A 16,106-nucleotide genomic window follows, 5' to 3' on the forward strand; every position below is an offset into this window, starting at 1 on the left:
TCTCGATAAAATAATATTTTATACAAAAAAAAAATAATATTTGTCATGTACGCAATGTAATGGTAAATACAAAACGTATTTATTTACTAGAAATTCACAAACGAGGTATGAGGGTAATTGGCATCTATAAAATTATTCCTACAATTCTCCACCAGCTTGAGCAGCTTTTTTCGGCTTCTTATTCCATTTATCTCCACAGTAGCAAGCATTCTTCTGCGCATCCATGTAACTCTTGCATCCCAAAGCAGTTGTACCGGTAAACAGCATTTTCGCAGCAGCTTTGCATGTATTTATTATCGCAGCCGATTGATATCCATCGCAATATTTGTACAGACATCTCTTGAATTCTAAATCACATTTCTCCTTATCCAAATTACAAGTGTCGTAACAAATGTCATGCGCATCGCAACATTTCGTCATTTCCGTAAGAGGTAGGTACTCCTGGTTTATCTAAAATTATGAAGTCGATTAAAATTTCTTTATGTAATTTGCATATACAAAAGCATGTATTTTAGAAAATTTGCCTACTTCAATTCCTAAAGAACCACATCCGTTACTTTGAGGTTTATGATTCCAATCTGGTTTCGGTGTGATCCCTGAAATCGTCACAAACTATTTGCTTTACAATCTTTTTAAGCAGTAACCAATTAAATTTAGCTTCTGTTCGTCCGTGAGAAGAAGGCTAGGCAAAGAAATGTGGGTCTTATTGGTTATTTCTGATAATACCAATAAAATCATACAGATAAGCACATATATTGGCCAAAAATGTTGCATATCAAATAAGATTATATAGCAATGCGTGATTGTAGTGAAGGAGGAAAACAGTCCCTTGCATCTATATTGTCCCATTAGCCAACTTCTCATGTGCATAGTATATCGCATTAGGTAGTTTTTAGTATAGTTAAATTCCCTTTAATAAGATATAATCGTGAATATATCCCAATATAAGTTTGTTGAGATTGTTTGTAATCAAATTATATAATATACCAAGATGGATACAAAAATTATACATACATACATATAATACATACAGGATATTATGACGTGTTATCATCGTGTCATAGTTTGACCATTGATATCGTGTTTTGAGATCGACTGTTAGCGATCGAGTGTAGAGCGTAAAGTGTAAAATTTTGATGTTGGGGACTGAGTTAAAAAGTATAATGAACGAATGATAGGTTAAAGATGTACCTCCTGGGCATTGAAAGATACAGTTCTCTTCCACCGCTGCATCGAACACTTCGTGTATATCCTTAATTTTTCTAGCTACGGTAATTGCATTTTCAAATAAATCTTGAAATACCGATTCTGCTGCTAATACAGCATCCTTTAAATTTGATAATAAACCAGCACCGTAGCCTGACCACGCGTAAGCCAGAAAAGTCAAAACGTAAACTAGAGCTTTCCGATATTGAGAAAAATCCATTTTTGTATAATCCTAACGCACTTACTGATACACTGTTCTACTTGTTTGTCAGGATATTTTTAGGTAAATTGACTCACATAAAGGTATACTCGATCGCGGACACGTGGTGACAAACGACGAAATAGTTCCCACAATATATGTACTTTCATCTTGTAATGTATATATGTATTTACTACTCTGTTCAATAAGTTCCAGGACTGTTTTGTTTACAAGAAACAGTCAAATGCTATAATGCTAATATATCATTTCTTTTCGTCCTATTCAGCTACTACACCTTTTTATAACATTATATGTATTACCAGCTTCATATTGGTCAAATTTAAATAGTTTGCATACAGCAGTTTCTATCAAATGAGATTTGAGCTCGCTCAAATTCGAAATTTATCGAGTAACATCTGAATCATTGAATTACACCGGATGATCTACACCTCAAATTTTTATGTTCGTAACATTTTGGCAAAAAATTCAACAAATCTCATTCTGCATACACGGTACTCACGACCAGTATCCTTATCATATTTCTCAATTTTCTCGATTTAAAACAATCGTTACGGAGACGTTGATTTCAATTTATTGAAGTGATAAAACAAAATTTGCAGAAAGAGTTAAATAACATCACGGAAACTGAGTTTCTAGAATGTTTTGGAACACGAAGAAACGTCTGAAGATGACAAAGTAGAAATTGATGAATAAAAAAGTAGCTTGTGTTTCATCTGACTTGTCCTAGAATTTTTTAAACAAAGTAGTACTTACATGCATATGCTCATTTAAATGAAAATTATAGTAAGAAGTGACCAGGTATTTTTTAAATTTGTTTGATGGCAATTACTTCCAATTACTATTACTGTAGAAATAGAAGGATAATTATAATATTTTTTGCCATGTAAATAATAATCTTTATTAATTCAAAAAGAAAAATCAACAGTACAGAATGTGAAAAGCAGAATTATAAATATTTCAGGTAATGTAGAATTGGATAGTACAAGCTAATATATTAAAACATTTTTTGTAATTCTCCATTCTCATACAATTTTTTCACATCTGTTCCACCTCCCAAGCACACTCCATTCACAAACACCCTGGGTACTGTTCTAGCTCCAGTCATTTCTCCCAATACAGATTGGATTTCATCTCCATCGTCCCTTTCATTCAATTCAACAACCAGGTATTTTTTATTCATTTTATCAAAGACCTAGAATAAAGTCACATTAATTGAAGTTGGAATAAAAATAAGAAAATTATTTGCTTAATACCTGTTTAGCCATTTTGCAATATGGACAAGTGGTCTTAGAAAAAATCACAATGCTGTGAGATCCAATGAATTCATGAACTTGATCTTTCGTTGTAGGCATAGCGATTTCCTCTGCTCTGGAAATTGATAGATCCATTATATTAAATTGGTAAAATCATTATTATAATAATATAACATTACACTTGGTCTTGTATTCTAACTTCTATTTTGATTACTTATTATACAGAAATTAAATTTATCTCAATGTTATTTTGCTACATTTGTATCAAATTAAAAATCTGCGAATTTTATTACCTGTCTCATAATTTTTTTTGCCGACTATGTAAGTTGTGTTCATTTTAAGAATTATATTTAACATGTCACTAATAAAACCTAAAGAAATTTTATACATGTTCATTTCCAATTTTTAGTTTAAAATGAAATATGCATTTGATAGGTGTGAGAAAAATGATTCACTCTCTTCAGTGCGAAGTTTTCTTTTTTAGCTCATTATTTTGTTACTTAAACAAAATACTGTCACTGAAGAAATCGATTTGTTCCAAAAGAGATCAATTATTTAAATACAAAGTTTACAATTTCTAATACTTACATTTCTTGATTCTACATTAGTTTGTTAAAAAATGATACTACAGACAAAAAATGATAAATTTCATACATGCATACGCATATATTGCAATATGAAAAAGATTGGTGTCAACTTTTCTATTTTAATGTAAAAGATTTGATATATATATGTATATGCATGTATGCATTATATATATATATTTTTTAATTTTTTTAATGGCTAACAATACTTACAGTTATTCTTTAAAACACATCTAATGTTCGAATTCGTTGTACATATGGTGAATGATGATATCTTATCCTATACTTATACGTTATATCTTATGCTATACTTATACTTAATCTGGCATTAAGATAATTATCTTATCTTATTTATCTATTTATTTTTACTACTACTTGATGACATTAAAAATTTATACCCTTTTTTATTCTTCTTCCCTGATTTATATATTTTATAAAAATTTTGTTACTAATGTTGTTGTTTATGAACTGACATTAATAACATAATTTCCAAACGGGAGCATAAGACTAATTTTTAGAAAGCTGTGAAATTAAAGTACTGTATTTGAAAATTAAGGGTTCCATGAAAATTAGCAAGCAGAATTTTATTTGTCTAAAACAGTATTAGATAATTTATATTAATATGATTACAAGCCTCAATGATTTTTAATTTATTTGCTGGGTGGCGTATAGATGGCGTAAATGCGAGTTGTAGTGGCACAGTTTTGAACGTTTCTTCAAATTGACAACTCGACGACTATTGTGTTGAGTGTTCCCTTGACACTTGACGTTACAGATTATTGAGTATTTTCTAAGGTTTCTCCGGAGTAAAGATGGTGTAAAGGACAAGTGTTGTAAAAAAGATGGGCAGAATCGTAGAAATGGCCTATCCGGGAGGTGGCTTATACGTTGTCGAGGGTGAGCTCTGCCTCCTGGTAACGGCTATGAGACGAAGCGCTCGATGGTCCTCTCACTCTCATCAGGTTAGAACGATCTTTGTTATCCTAACTCTTTTTATGGGAAAACATATGTTCCATTTCGTACAGTTATAATCTTATGTCTATTAATTGAATTATTAATTATATTTACATATACGTGTGTCATCGTCATGTGGATATATTTTGACCATTATCAAGGCAAACAGGTTGTAGTAAATAGAATAGTAGTAACATATAGCAACGGATGTTAATATATTATAATGTAATTGTTTGAATTGAAATTGTTATACATTTTTGAATCTTAATCTGCATTTTTTGTGGTTATTTTCAAGGATGATGATCAGGATACTCTTATAAAAGGATTATATAGTTTAAAAGAAGCACTAAATGAGGCAAAAGATTTATCTTATTTGGAACCAGGAGTGTTCATGGCACCATTTCTGGAAATTATAAGATCAGAAGAAACAACTGGACCTGTTACAAGCCTTGCTTTGTCTGCTGTTAATAAAATTATATCTTATGGACTCATAAGTATGTATCTCTTATTTTATTCATTAAAGATATTTTCAGAAATATGTATTAGAATATTATTGTTTTCACAGATTCTGATCATCCTGCAATAGCACAATGTGTAGAATCAATTGCAGATGCTGTTACGCATGCAAGATTTGTTGGGACTGATGCATCAGGAGATGGGGTTGTTTTAATGAGAATACTCCAGGTCTTGAGAGCTCTTATGCTATCACCAGCTGGAGATTATCTTTCGAATGAAAGCATTTGTGAAATTATGCTCAGTTGTTTTAGAATATGTTTTGAATCACGCCTCAGTGGTAAGGATTGTCAGCATATTAAAATTTTTCCTTAATTTCAACAATGTTTCTTTGGTTACAGAATTATTAAGGAAAGCAGCTGAACATTGTTTGAGAGACATGGTGCAACATCTTTTCACTCGACTACCCCAATTTGTAGATGATACTAGAGTCTTGAATATGAAAGTAAGTTACTAAATAGTCAGTGAAATATAATATTTTGATACATTATGTGTATCTTTTCAGAAAATGAGAACAAATAATATGGAAAATAGCCGTAGTAAAAATAGAAGAAATAAAAGTCACTCAAAGCAGAAAGCAAGGCAGAATACAGATAGTGTAGGGGATACTGAAAGTCAACATATTGATATTCCAAGTCCAACTGATAGAGTTAGACCAAGTTGTTTCACAACACCGGTTACTTCGGCGGGAAATATCGTTGATATGCAAGGTTCTTTGGATCAAGGTAGTGCCGAAAAACTTGAAGAAGAAAAGAATGAAAACAAGGATCATAATAAAAAGGATTTAAATAATATAAATAATACCACCAAGCAAGAAGATGGATCGGATGCAAAAAGGGAGAAAGAAGATTTAAAGGATATCAAAGAATGTAAAGAAAATATTAACGAAATAGAGGATAAAACAAATATCGTGAATGATAAAGAACAAGTTTTACAGAAAGTAGATAAAAGCATGGAAAATGATGAACACAATCAAACTAAAAAAGTAAATTTATTAAAGGAAGGAAATCAAGGTACTTATGTTAATTTTTTTAAATTGCAGTTTTAATTATCATTTTTTTGGTTTTGCAGAAAATCTAAAAAAATCAGTCGACGACGAGAAAAATGTAGAATTAATAAAATCTCCAACAGGAAGTGTAGAGGATTTATTGGTAGATGAAAATACAAGTAGTGCGAACAAAGTATCTAAAGTCAAAGAATCTGAACAAGTCGAAGAATATATAAATGCGCAAGGAGTTCGTTTTATGCCACATCAACAATTAGCACCGTATGGTGCTCTATGTGTCCGTGAATTATTTAGGTTTCTTGTGTCTTTGTGTAGTCCTCTTGATAAACAAAATAACGAAGTTATGACACATCTCGGGCTCACTTTATTACAAGTAGTCTTAGAAACAGCTGCCGATTATCTTTCCAATTTTCAGTCATTATTGGTGCTTGTGAAAGATGATCTTTGTAGAAATCTTATCTTGGTAATGATGATGCAGTAATCATTCGTATTTATTTTTGTTAATTTTACTTGGAAATAGGAATGTAAAAAGCCGTATAATAATTATAATTGTATTTACCAGCTTCTTGGCACAGATCGATTGTCGATCCTTGCAGTGAATTTGCAAGTATCATTCTTGTTATTTGAATCGCAAAGGGAACATTTGAAATTTCAAATGGAGCATTATATAAGCAAATTGATGGAAATAATAAGTTCAGATTCGAATAGGATATCATATGAACAACGTGAACTAGCTCTTGGTATGGATATTATATATTATTACCTATAGTTTGTGGAAGTTTACCTGCGATTATGTAAAGGAAATTCAACTTTCCTTAATTTTAGAGGCCATTGTACAATTATGGAGAATACCCGGTTTACCAGCAGAATTGTACTTAAACTACGATTGCGGATTATATTCTACTAATTTATATGAAGAATTAATGAAACTTTTGTCAAAGGTATACAATATATTGATTCCAATATGCGAAACAAATATAGATGTTTATTAAATATATCTTTTTTATTAAAAATTGCACTAGATATATTTTGTTATTAGAATGCTTCAGCACTAATAGGTAATATGCAGAATATGCAATTCGTTTCCTTGGATGCCATATTTACATTGATCTCTGGAATGGAAATCAGATGTAAAGGCTACAAAGAATTATGTAAACCGTCTCGGCATAGTGCATCATCAAATCTTCCAACACGAGAGGAACTGCTGGCTATAAAGGCAAATAAGCGGGTTTGTATTTAGATAATTTAAAAATAAACCTTGTATTTTTTTGTCTTTTTCTCCATTTCGTTCCGTTTTTATTTCATCCTTTTTTACTTCTTTTTTTCTATTGTTAAGAAAAATTTTAAAAATATGTATTCTTCCCATACAGTGGTTGGTACACGGTACGGAAAAATTTAATGAAAATCCGCGAGAGGGAATCGCTAAACTTACAGAACATGGTCTTCTGGGTGGAAGTCCAGGTAATCCTGATCCAGAGAAAGTAGCTAAATTCTTGAAGGAAAACCCTGGGCTTGACAAAAAAGCTATTGGAGAATATATTAGTAAAAAAGAAAATAAAAGCGTTTTAAATTGTTTCGTTCATAATTTTGATTTGAAGGATATGCGAATCGATCAAGCTCTACGACTTTATCTAGAATCTTTCAGACTTCCTGGTGAAGCTCCACTTATTTCTTTGTTGCTTGAAAAATTTGCAGAACATTGGCATGTAAGTCTGGTATTCCACATATTACGTATATAATGTAGTATAATGAGTTAAAATATAAAGAATCGTCTGTTTGATCTCTAGGACAGTAATGGAAGGCCGTTTGCGTCAGCAGATGCTGCATTTACTTTAGCGTATGCTGTAATTATGTTAAACGTTGATCAACATAATTACAATGTAAAACGACAAAACAATCCTATGACTGTTGACGAATTTAAAAGAAATTTAAAAAAGGTGAACGGCGGTGCCGATTTCGATCAAGCGATGCTTGATGAGATATATGCTTCTATAAAGTAAAATTACTTTCCTTTACGTTCTTCAACAATAATTATTATGGTATTTAGTGTTTATGAATTGTTTGTATATTATACATTTTTTGTTAGGGGTGAAGAAATCGTGATGCCTGCTGAACAGACTGGGTTGGTCAAAGATAATTACTTGTGGAAAGTTCTATTACGTAGAGGCGTCGGTCTTGAAAGTTTCTATCTAAGGATTGGGAATTGTGGTGAATTTGTGGATAAGGAACTGGCTGAAGAAGCATGGGCTCCTATTATAAGTGCGCTTTGCAGAGCGTATGATAAAGCGCCCGATAGATCGTTACAACGTCGAGTCGCTGAATCTTTCTACCTGTTTGTTTCATATATCGATTAAATTAAATTAAATTAAACTGAGATTAAAATATCGTAATAAAAAATAGGAATATATTGGTAATAACGATAAAAACGCATGTTTTTATTTATGTTGCAGTTGCGCTTCAATTAGTGCTCATTATGGGATGACTAGCGATTTGGATACTCTTATAGTAAGTTTATGCAAGTTTACCGGTCTGGCGACTGGTGGTGAGCCCGATCAAGTAGTTTCACAACTGGGTGGAAGTAGCAGGTGTCAATTAGCTGCACGTACATTGTTCAAAATTACTCATATACACGGGGATGCAATAAGAGCGTCGTGGAAAAATATCATCGATTGTCTGCAATCGTTATACAAGGCAAGACTACTGCCGAAGAGTCTGACTGAAGGAGAAGATTTTATCGATCCATCCGGGAAGATATCTTTACTTCGAGAACCTACTACACCTAAACCAGCTCCGGTGGATCAGGGAATATTATCTAGTTTATATTCCTATATAGCAATGGATACCTCACGCATGTCTCATCCAGCGGAAACGACTGCAAGAAAAAGAGCTGCAGAATTTATTGGGACTTGTTATCTTAAACAAATTATCGAGGAAAGCAAATTCTTGCAAGTCGAATCGCTTCGGTCTCTTGTCGGTGCTTTGGTATTGCCAAATTCTCATGATGAAGATGTATCTGTATTTTTGCTGGAATTATTGTTGGAAGTAACTATTCAAAATCGTGATAGAGTAGCGTGCATTTGGCCAGTAGTTCAAGGTTATCTAGATGGACTATTAACAACAGCTGCACGTGAAAATCACCCATACCTTTTGGAACGGGTGACTGTTGGAATGTTGAGATTAGCGATTAGGTTACTACGAGGAGAAGAATACGCGTGCACCGTTTTGCCTCCTTTGTTGCCCTTGGCTCATCTGCCTTCTTCTACGAGTACACCACTCGCGAGACAGATCGCGTACGGTTTGTTCGAGTTGCTTAAAACTGGTGCTGCTAATATTCACAGTACGGAAGATTGGAAAGTGGTGTTCAATTTGTTGGAGTGTGCAGGTGCCGGAGCATTGCTGCCAAAACAATCCAACACCGTACTGGATGAAGCAACCAATTCTAGAACATCGATATTGGATCCTAGACCGATTAGTCCTGTGCCTGAATGGGTACTAGTGTCTCCAACAGGGACGGAAGCACCGTTGCCTGTTGCTGCTGATACGATAGTCTTGGACCGCGATTTACAACCTCACGACCCTGCTGCGTTTGTTAAATGCTGTGAAAGCTTAACGTTTCTAGTCAGAGATGTGGCTCATGTAACTCCATTTAACTTCGAATTGTGTATTCGTTGCGTGAGGACATTTGCCGAAGCAGTCCTTCAGTGTTCGGGAAAAAGGAACAAAGTACTCAGTCCAACTGATGAACCTGTTGCTGCAGCTACCGCTGCTACCTATCAACAAAGTCCTATACAATTGCTGGATCTGATGCACACGCTTCATACCAGGATCGCCCAGGTATTTCGATGGTGGGCAGAAGAAGGGAATGGTACAGAAAATGTTTCATTATGGTTACACGTGTGGAGGCCTTTGTTGCAAGGAATCGCGAGGTTATGTTGTGATGCTCGCAGACAGGTACGCACGGCAGCTATAACATATCTTCAAAGTACTCTACTTGCTCACGACTTAGCACAATTATCAGCGGTAGAGTGGTCTCAGTGTTTGGAACAGGTTCTGTTCCCTCTACTGGCTCAGTTACTCGGACCAATAGCATCGAATGATCCTATCGGTGTAGAGGAGACAAGAGTGAGAGCAGCCATGTTATTATCAAAAGTGTTTCTTCATCATTTGAATCCGTTGTTAACCCTTCCTGGATTTTTACCACTCTGGCTTACCGTGTTAAGTTTACTCCGTGCTTATATGCATGCCGATAATAGCGAGCTTCTTTTCGAAGCCATACCGGAATCATTGAAGAATATGTTACTGGTCATGTCTTCCGCTAATGTATTGGCTTCAACATCGAATCTGTGGACTCCAACTTGGAGAACGATTGATGCATTTTTACCTAATTTGAAGGCAGAATTATTCCCAGAACCACCGATTATCCCGGTTGTACCATCCTCGTCTGAATTGTCTCAGACACAACAAACTTCACCAGTAATCAGTTTGATTGAGCAACAACAACCATCTTTTCCTGGGTCCATAGCACCACCTCAACCGAAACCCAACGTATCAGCCGATGATACACATCATAATCATCCCTCATCAATCGTTATCGATTCCGAAGATATGTCAGCAATAGTGGCATCGACGATACCAAAAGTATCGAATGAAGAGAATTCTGAATGTCTATCAAAGTCGATTATTTGTGGAAATAAGAATTTAGAGAAGGCTACAATAGTAAATGTGCAGAACGAATACGAAGAACGGAGACAGCAGCTACAATACCAGCAAGCATTATTACATTCGCAATCTGAACAACATTTATCATATAATCAAGAAATAGAACACGCTGGAGCACAAAATTCTTCTCTCCGTACAGATACATCTCAGGTAAAATCTATTACGTTCTACCTTTCCTTTCTCTCTCCTTTTATCTTGTTCACGAATCGTTTGCCACGGTATTTGAAATAATTCTGGTAATTTAAGAAAGAAATGTTTCCAACAAAAGTTTATTGGTAATAATGATACTTTAACATTTTCAGTAACATTTAACATTTCAGTATATTCTTCATTTGATATCAGTGAATTTTTGAAACGTGTGAACGTCTGAAACATTTTTCTCTTAATTGATCAGAAAGTGGCTACAGTTATACTTAGCAAATGTAACCGAGTATTTTCTTTACAGACGATGACTGTAGATTCCGCAGCAACAACAATGTTCAATTCTGCAGCATACTTTACTGAAGATCCGGCAGCGGATCGATTATTTGCCGTGACTAATCCTTGACCACTGTATATTTATTATGTATATTGTACCATTGCTATTCAAGAAGAGAAATTTTTGGGCGAGATTTTAGCAAAAGGGAGATTAGTACACGTTGCAGTAGATGAACCTTTGGTTTCTTGTATATTTTACATTACGATATATTAATAATAATATATAATGATGCATTTGATATTATTATTAATATATACGTATACATAAACATTGTATACATTATACGTATATATACATAAATAATAATAATGTGTGTGATGCGATATCGTATTTCGTGAAATTTTGTTATCTTCTTAATCATCTTTATGAACGTTTAGTTCTTTTAACCGATGTATCATTATGTATTGATATACCGGAATACGACGCGAATTACGATATCGGGGATAATATTATTATAAACTGTTTCTAGGCGAACGAGTGGTGGTAAATCAGTTCAAATTCTTGCAACTGTACGAAAATAATTACAAATTAATCTACTGCTTGTATCTCGATACCTGGAGGGCTGAGAATCATAGAGGTTTAAATCAATCCATTACTTTATCCATAGCGTTCTGCGTTTATTATCATAACAATTTCACTACATTTTTTAAATCAAAGTATATTATATTTTAATAAAAATTATTAAAATAAATATTGAAACGAGCCCTAACAAAAAAGATTTTTTCTTGAATCTTTCACGATAATTGATGGGATGATACCTTCAAGAGTTTCGATACCTGGTTAAATCAAAATTCTCGAAATCTTGACCTACACTAATATGATTTTCAGCCCGTCATGTATGCATCGATACGTACAGTTTGCAAGATGAGGATTCATCCTTCTTGATTTATATCTTTTTTCCATTTCTTTACATTTTATGTATGTACATATGAATATGTAAAATCTGAGATATCTGGGGTCAAGGGTCGAACCAATTTCGCGTGTCACTACTTGACACGGCTGTGATTTCTGTGGTTCGATTACGAATAATCACTTTGTACATACTCGTTATATCTTGATTATGATATATGAATTTCTGTAAGCTTTGTAACATGTTTGAGACACAGTTACAAGAAATATTTTACAAGGTAAACTTACACCGCTATCCCAATGCTTGACTCAAGTAGACAATGTAATTGAGAACCGCGTTAAATAATATTCGAAGCAGCCGTGCTGCTTGACTTTTTAAATATAGGAGAAACCTATGTATCCATGTTTCTTATTTCGCAGACTTATAGATATGTGTATGTATGCGCACGTTCAGCGTCGAAACAGATTTAGAAACAGAGTTTCGTAAACGAGATATAAATCAACATTTTCTTTGGATTTTCTTCCCTTTATCCTTTCAATTTCTTCGACACTAGTGTAGCACACACATGTTTATATGTAGGTCTTTTACTCGAACGTACGCGTTGATGTCGCATGCATGCGCGTAAATTATTGTATAATTCTGAACGTGAAGCAGCTATAATTAGTTGGAGACACAATCGTTCTAGATTCTAGAATCTAGAATATTCGTAACTGCGGTTGATTTCGGTCCTCTGTTCGCGGATGCCTGTTCACCTTACGTTTTTTTATTCTGCACAAGCAACCTAGATATTCGACTTATTTTTAAATATTGCCCCTTTTTCACATGTCTATGTCTCTCTGTTGTACATGATTGTATAGAAAAATACAAGATCAAAGACATTTTAACGCTTTCGTGTTTTTGGTATCATTTATCGTGGCAATGCAATGGTACATAGCTTAGTTTTATTATTTTTCATTAAAAGAGAGTTTCGTATAAAATTTGTATTCGGTGTACACCAGACGTTCGATGTACCAAAGGTGGAGATATAGAGCAATTATAAAATTAGTGGAAGACTAAAATTTATACATGGGAATTACACCGCGTAGATCGAGTAAAAAGTCGGATGCAAGTCGTAAGATCGACCAACGATTAAAATTTATAATTTTCGACGACCGCAACAGGTAATTAGAGATAAATAGTAATATTTTTACGCAATTGGTCCGAAATATGTTAGAAATTGTTTAGTCCCAAAGCATTATCGCTAGACTGCGGATATTTATACAAACTTATATTTCTATGAATATAATCAACAAGATGAAATTTAAGTAGAAAATTGTGTTACCTACTAGATACTATAGAAAGTATTTTGGATACTTTATATATTTTTGCATATTATACCCAATTCGTGCATCCTTGCGCCTTCGAATTTCTCATAAATGTATAAAAATCCTCAATCTAATTATCACCACAGACAATGTGGTTCTTGGTTTGCTACTGGTCCCTTCGGCAATAGTATCCGAGTGTTTTACATTTCTGACAAAGGTGTTGCGGATGAACTTTACTCTGGTCGGATACGTCCAATCCGTCTGGCTTCTCTAATGGTCTCTGGAAACACGGAAAACGTAATGAGATTACGAAACGTAATTGTGTTGATGCATAATGAATATATGACGTAGCGCTCAGTGAACGCTTGGTTATTCGATTTACTTGCCAGTTTGGCAGAAGACAGTTTTAGTAGGAATTTAATGTATATTACCAGTCGAAACTACATTTATATTTTAACGCTATTGCGTCGTTAGAGTCAACGCATACGGAATTTGTCGGAAAAGAAATGTTACGTTGGCTTCAAAGCAAGTTTTCCCTTGGCGACCGTTCGCAATCGTGAAACTCTATTGCTAGCTTTTGTTTACTTGCATTTGCACTTGTTTGCCGAGTATTTATTTTCTCGTTTAAATAGTCTCGATAAATATGCGCTTACGTTCAGGTCACGGGATACTTTGATAGAATGAATGATTTACAAAATGATCATCTCTCTATTTTCGAAATTTTCTCCACTTCCGATATTAGATAAAATAAACTACAAAAGTTTTACGAATATAATTCTATACATTATACAAAACATTTAGAAATTTTGTTAGCACTTAAAAAGAATTTTTTAAAAATATTTTTATGAATTTCTTAGTATGCCTTTTCGAATCATATTAAAGAATAGGCGCGATTCTATCCTCAATCGAATAGTTTATTACAAGTATATTTAAATAAGTGTTCAATGATTTATAATCGGTAGTATACACTCTCACCTGTTTATGAGGATAAACGTTTATATGACATTTGATGCACTCTTGGCCCATATTAGCCCAACTGTTCCCCGACATCCACTTACGCTTGCATTTGGGACATTTGTACTCTCCAAAGCATCGTTTCTTTCCTTGGTACGGTGTCAAACCCTCGCCTTTTGGACGTGCCTGGAATGGGTATTCATTTCGACGATTATTATTCAATACTTAGTTATCGATTATATGGTGACGGGAGCAAGTGATTCGAGTAATTCATTTTTTGAACGTTTGATTCACGTAGAGTAGAACTCTATTTATTCGAATCCGTCTGATAATCAGATCATATAAGCAAGGTGTTTCAAAATATTCAGCCAAACTTCAGAAGCATTTAATACTCATCAAAACACGCAAAAGAATCTTGATAAACATGAGTTCAAATATCATTAGCTTCAGAGTTATAAGACGGAGTTCTCAATTATAAGCCTGTAACAACATAAGAGATTTTATTGCGTGAGGAGAATTTTCCAAACTGTAGCGTAGGCACACAGCCAGTAATATGTTCACAGTGTCATGTACCAACGATTAAGAGATTGAAATAGTGAAATGTAATTTTGGAAATAGTGGAGAATCGAAATCAATTCGTAAAATTAGCTTAGAAGAAATAGGTGTGCAAAAGGTTGAGGAGAATTTCGTCACAACTTTGCTTACTACTTTTTTTATAGGATCACCGAATTAATTGGGTACTAATTAATATTTCGTTCAAATAAAACGTGTAAATAGGTGCAAGTACGAGAAAGTCAGCCTCAAAAGGTTGGAAATACTGTATGACACGTTTCATGAAATATTTATGACGGTATTGTTACTCGGATCTATCCAAGAACATTATATATCTATGCGTAGCCAATGAAGTTACGTTGATACGATTTGATTGTTACGAAGATTACATTTTGGATCGTTTTTGATCGAGAAATACGCACATGCGAATACACACGAATACACACACCTGCGGACAGTCTTTGATGTAATGACCTTTCTTGAAGCACAGGTGACAGAGGTAACTAGGTGGTGGTCTCTTGGTTGGTTTTCTATCTAGTAGCCCCATTTCTCTGAAACGATCCGCAAGCTCGCCGATATTATCCGCAAAGTTGCTTCCTATCGCGCAACAAGGATCAAGTGCGCTACGATGCGTATGAGTTTGCGAAGTCGCCGTTGAAAAACCACTCCATATCGTCGGGAAAAGTTTGCTCTGGAGTCACAATCGGTCATCGTTCTATCAATTGTCATTAAAAGGTTATTTTGCCAAAGTCAATTTCACAAAGGTGTAAAAGTATTCTGAATTTATAGGAGCTTAGTGAATTATATTTATGGGACGTGAATTTATAGTTTGAAACTATAGTACATGATCGATGTTTCGTCTGTTGTTTTATTATAAAAAGGTAAATTATATTAAGGAACAAGAAACGCGTTAACATAACATTTCGTTTATGAAAGGTTTCTATAAGTATTTAAGTACTTTCGTGGGTCATCGTATCAATGGAAAGGCTTTTGATCTTTTTTTTTTTAATCGAAAAAATGTTCAGTCGACAAGAGAGAAACACAGAGAGAAAAAGAGAGAAATTGTAAAACCTGATCTCGTGTTTGAGCAGAATTCTGATCGGCGATTGCCAGGTACACCCAATTGAGCAAATGGGGCGAGTAGTGTGGTTGGTGGATCGGCTTCTGACCTTGGCTACCGGCAGCGTTCATAGGTCCAAGGCCAAGCTGAGGCGATTCCTGTGGCTGCAAATGTTGAATTGCCGGCGTTGGATGGCAAGCGGCCATGCTTAGGAATTTACCGTTGTCCCACGAGATTCTCGATTCGAATTATCACCTTTTCGAGCATGTTCGAGGAATGTCTAAACGACATTTTCCCAATGCAACGATACCGTTCATTCTTACCGATGCATCTTCGTATCGAACGTCTTCACAAACCACCGACCCGAAGAACTTTTGATACACCACTGGCAACCCTGTGCTGACTATTTCGTTTAAAAATACGAATTCGACGTTTCGTTACATTCTCAGTAGC

The 16,106-nt window shown here is 34.4% G+C and overlaps 4 protein-coding genes across 6 annotated transcripts; 1 reads left to right on the forward strand and 3 right to left on the reverse strand.

The window, feature by feature from the left end:
- Positions 1 to 26: 26 nt before the first annotated feature.
- On the reverse strand, positions 27 to 1,584 carry Gxivspla2 (phospholipase A2 group XII). Its single transcript, XM_072014128.1, has 3 exons — positions 1,192 to 1,584; positions 529 to 596; positions 27 to 450 (listed from the first exon to the last, which is right to left on the reverse strand). Exons 1-3 carry the CDS (start codon positions 1,424 to 1,426, stop codon positions 139 to 141), a joined length of 615 nt encoding a protein of 204 aa, XP_071870229.1. The 5' UTR covers positions 1,427 to 1,584; the 3' UTR covers positions 27 to 138.
- A 714-nt stretch (positions 1,585 to 2,298) lies between these two features.
- LOC139992865 (uncharacterized) lies at positions 2,299 to 3,655 on the reverse strand. 3 transcript variants are annotated; one of them, XM_072014129.1, is made up of 3 exons: positions 3,477 to 3,655; positions 2,680 to 2,794; positions 2,299 to 2,618 (listed from the first exon to the last, which is right to left on the reverse strand). In XM_072014129.1, exons 2-3 carry the CDS (start codon positions 2,776 to 2,778, stop codon positions 2,421 to 2,423), a joined length of 297 nt encoding a protein of 98 aa, XP_071870230.1. In that variant the 5' UTR covers positions 2,779 to 2,794; positions 3,477 to 3,655; the 3' UTR covers positions 2,299 to 2,420. The 3 variants fall into 3 exon arrangements, with proteins under 3 accessions (XP_071870230.1, XP_071870232.1, XP_071870231.1); XM_072014131.1 differs by lacking the exon at positions 3,477 to 3,655 and adding an exon at positions 3,268 to 3,393; XM_072014130.1 differs by lacking the exon at positions 3,477 to 3,655 and adding an exon at positions 2,973 to 3,241.
- Positions 3,656 to 3,971: 316 nt separating this feature from the next.
- Positions 3,972 to 12,667, forward strand: Garz (Sec7 domain-containing protein garz). The gene is made up of 14 exons (XM_072014104.1): positions 3,972 to 4,225; positions 4,513 to 4,711; positions 4,783 to 5,010; positions 5,072 to 5,175; positions 5,236 to 5,743; positions 5,802 to 6,199; positions 6,299 to 6,476; positions 6,562 to 6,677; positions 6,776 to 6,964; positions 7,107 to 7,442; positions 7,524 to 7,732; positions 7,823 to 8,068; positions 8,187 to 10,605; positions 10,901 to 12,667. The coding sequence occupies exons 1-14, from the start codon at positions 4,106 to 4,108 to the stop codon at positions 11,000 to 11,002; spliced, it is 5,352 nt and encodes a 1,783-aa protein (XP_071870205.1). The 5' UTR covers positions 3,972 to 4,105; the 3' UTR covers positions 11,003 to 12,667.
- On the reverse strand, positions 11,106 to 15,859 carry LOC139992862 (zinc finger CCHC domain-containing protein 24). Its single transcript, XM_072014127.1, has 4 exons — positions 15,665 to 15,859; positions 15,042 to 15,284; positions 14,063 to 14,227; positions 11,106 to 13,367 (listed from the first exon to the last, which is right to left on the reverse strand). The coding sequence occupies exons 1-4, from the start codon at positions 15,857 to 15,859 to the stop codon at positions 13,254 to 13,256; spliced, it is 717 nt and encodes a 238-aa protein (XP_071870228.1). The 3' UTR covers positions 11,106 to 13,253.
- Between the last annotated feature and the right edge of the window lie 247 nt (positions 15,860 to 16,106).

This window comes from Bombus fervidus, chromosome 12, assembly GCF_041682495.2.
Source record: "Bombus fervidus isolate BK054 chromosome 12, iyBomFerv1, whole genome shotgun sequence".
In the NCBI taxonomy this organism is placed as follows: Eukaryota; Metazoa; Arthropoda; class Insecta; order Hymenoptera; family Apidae; genus Bombus; species Bombus fervidus.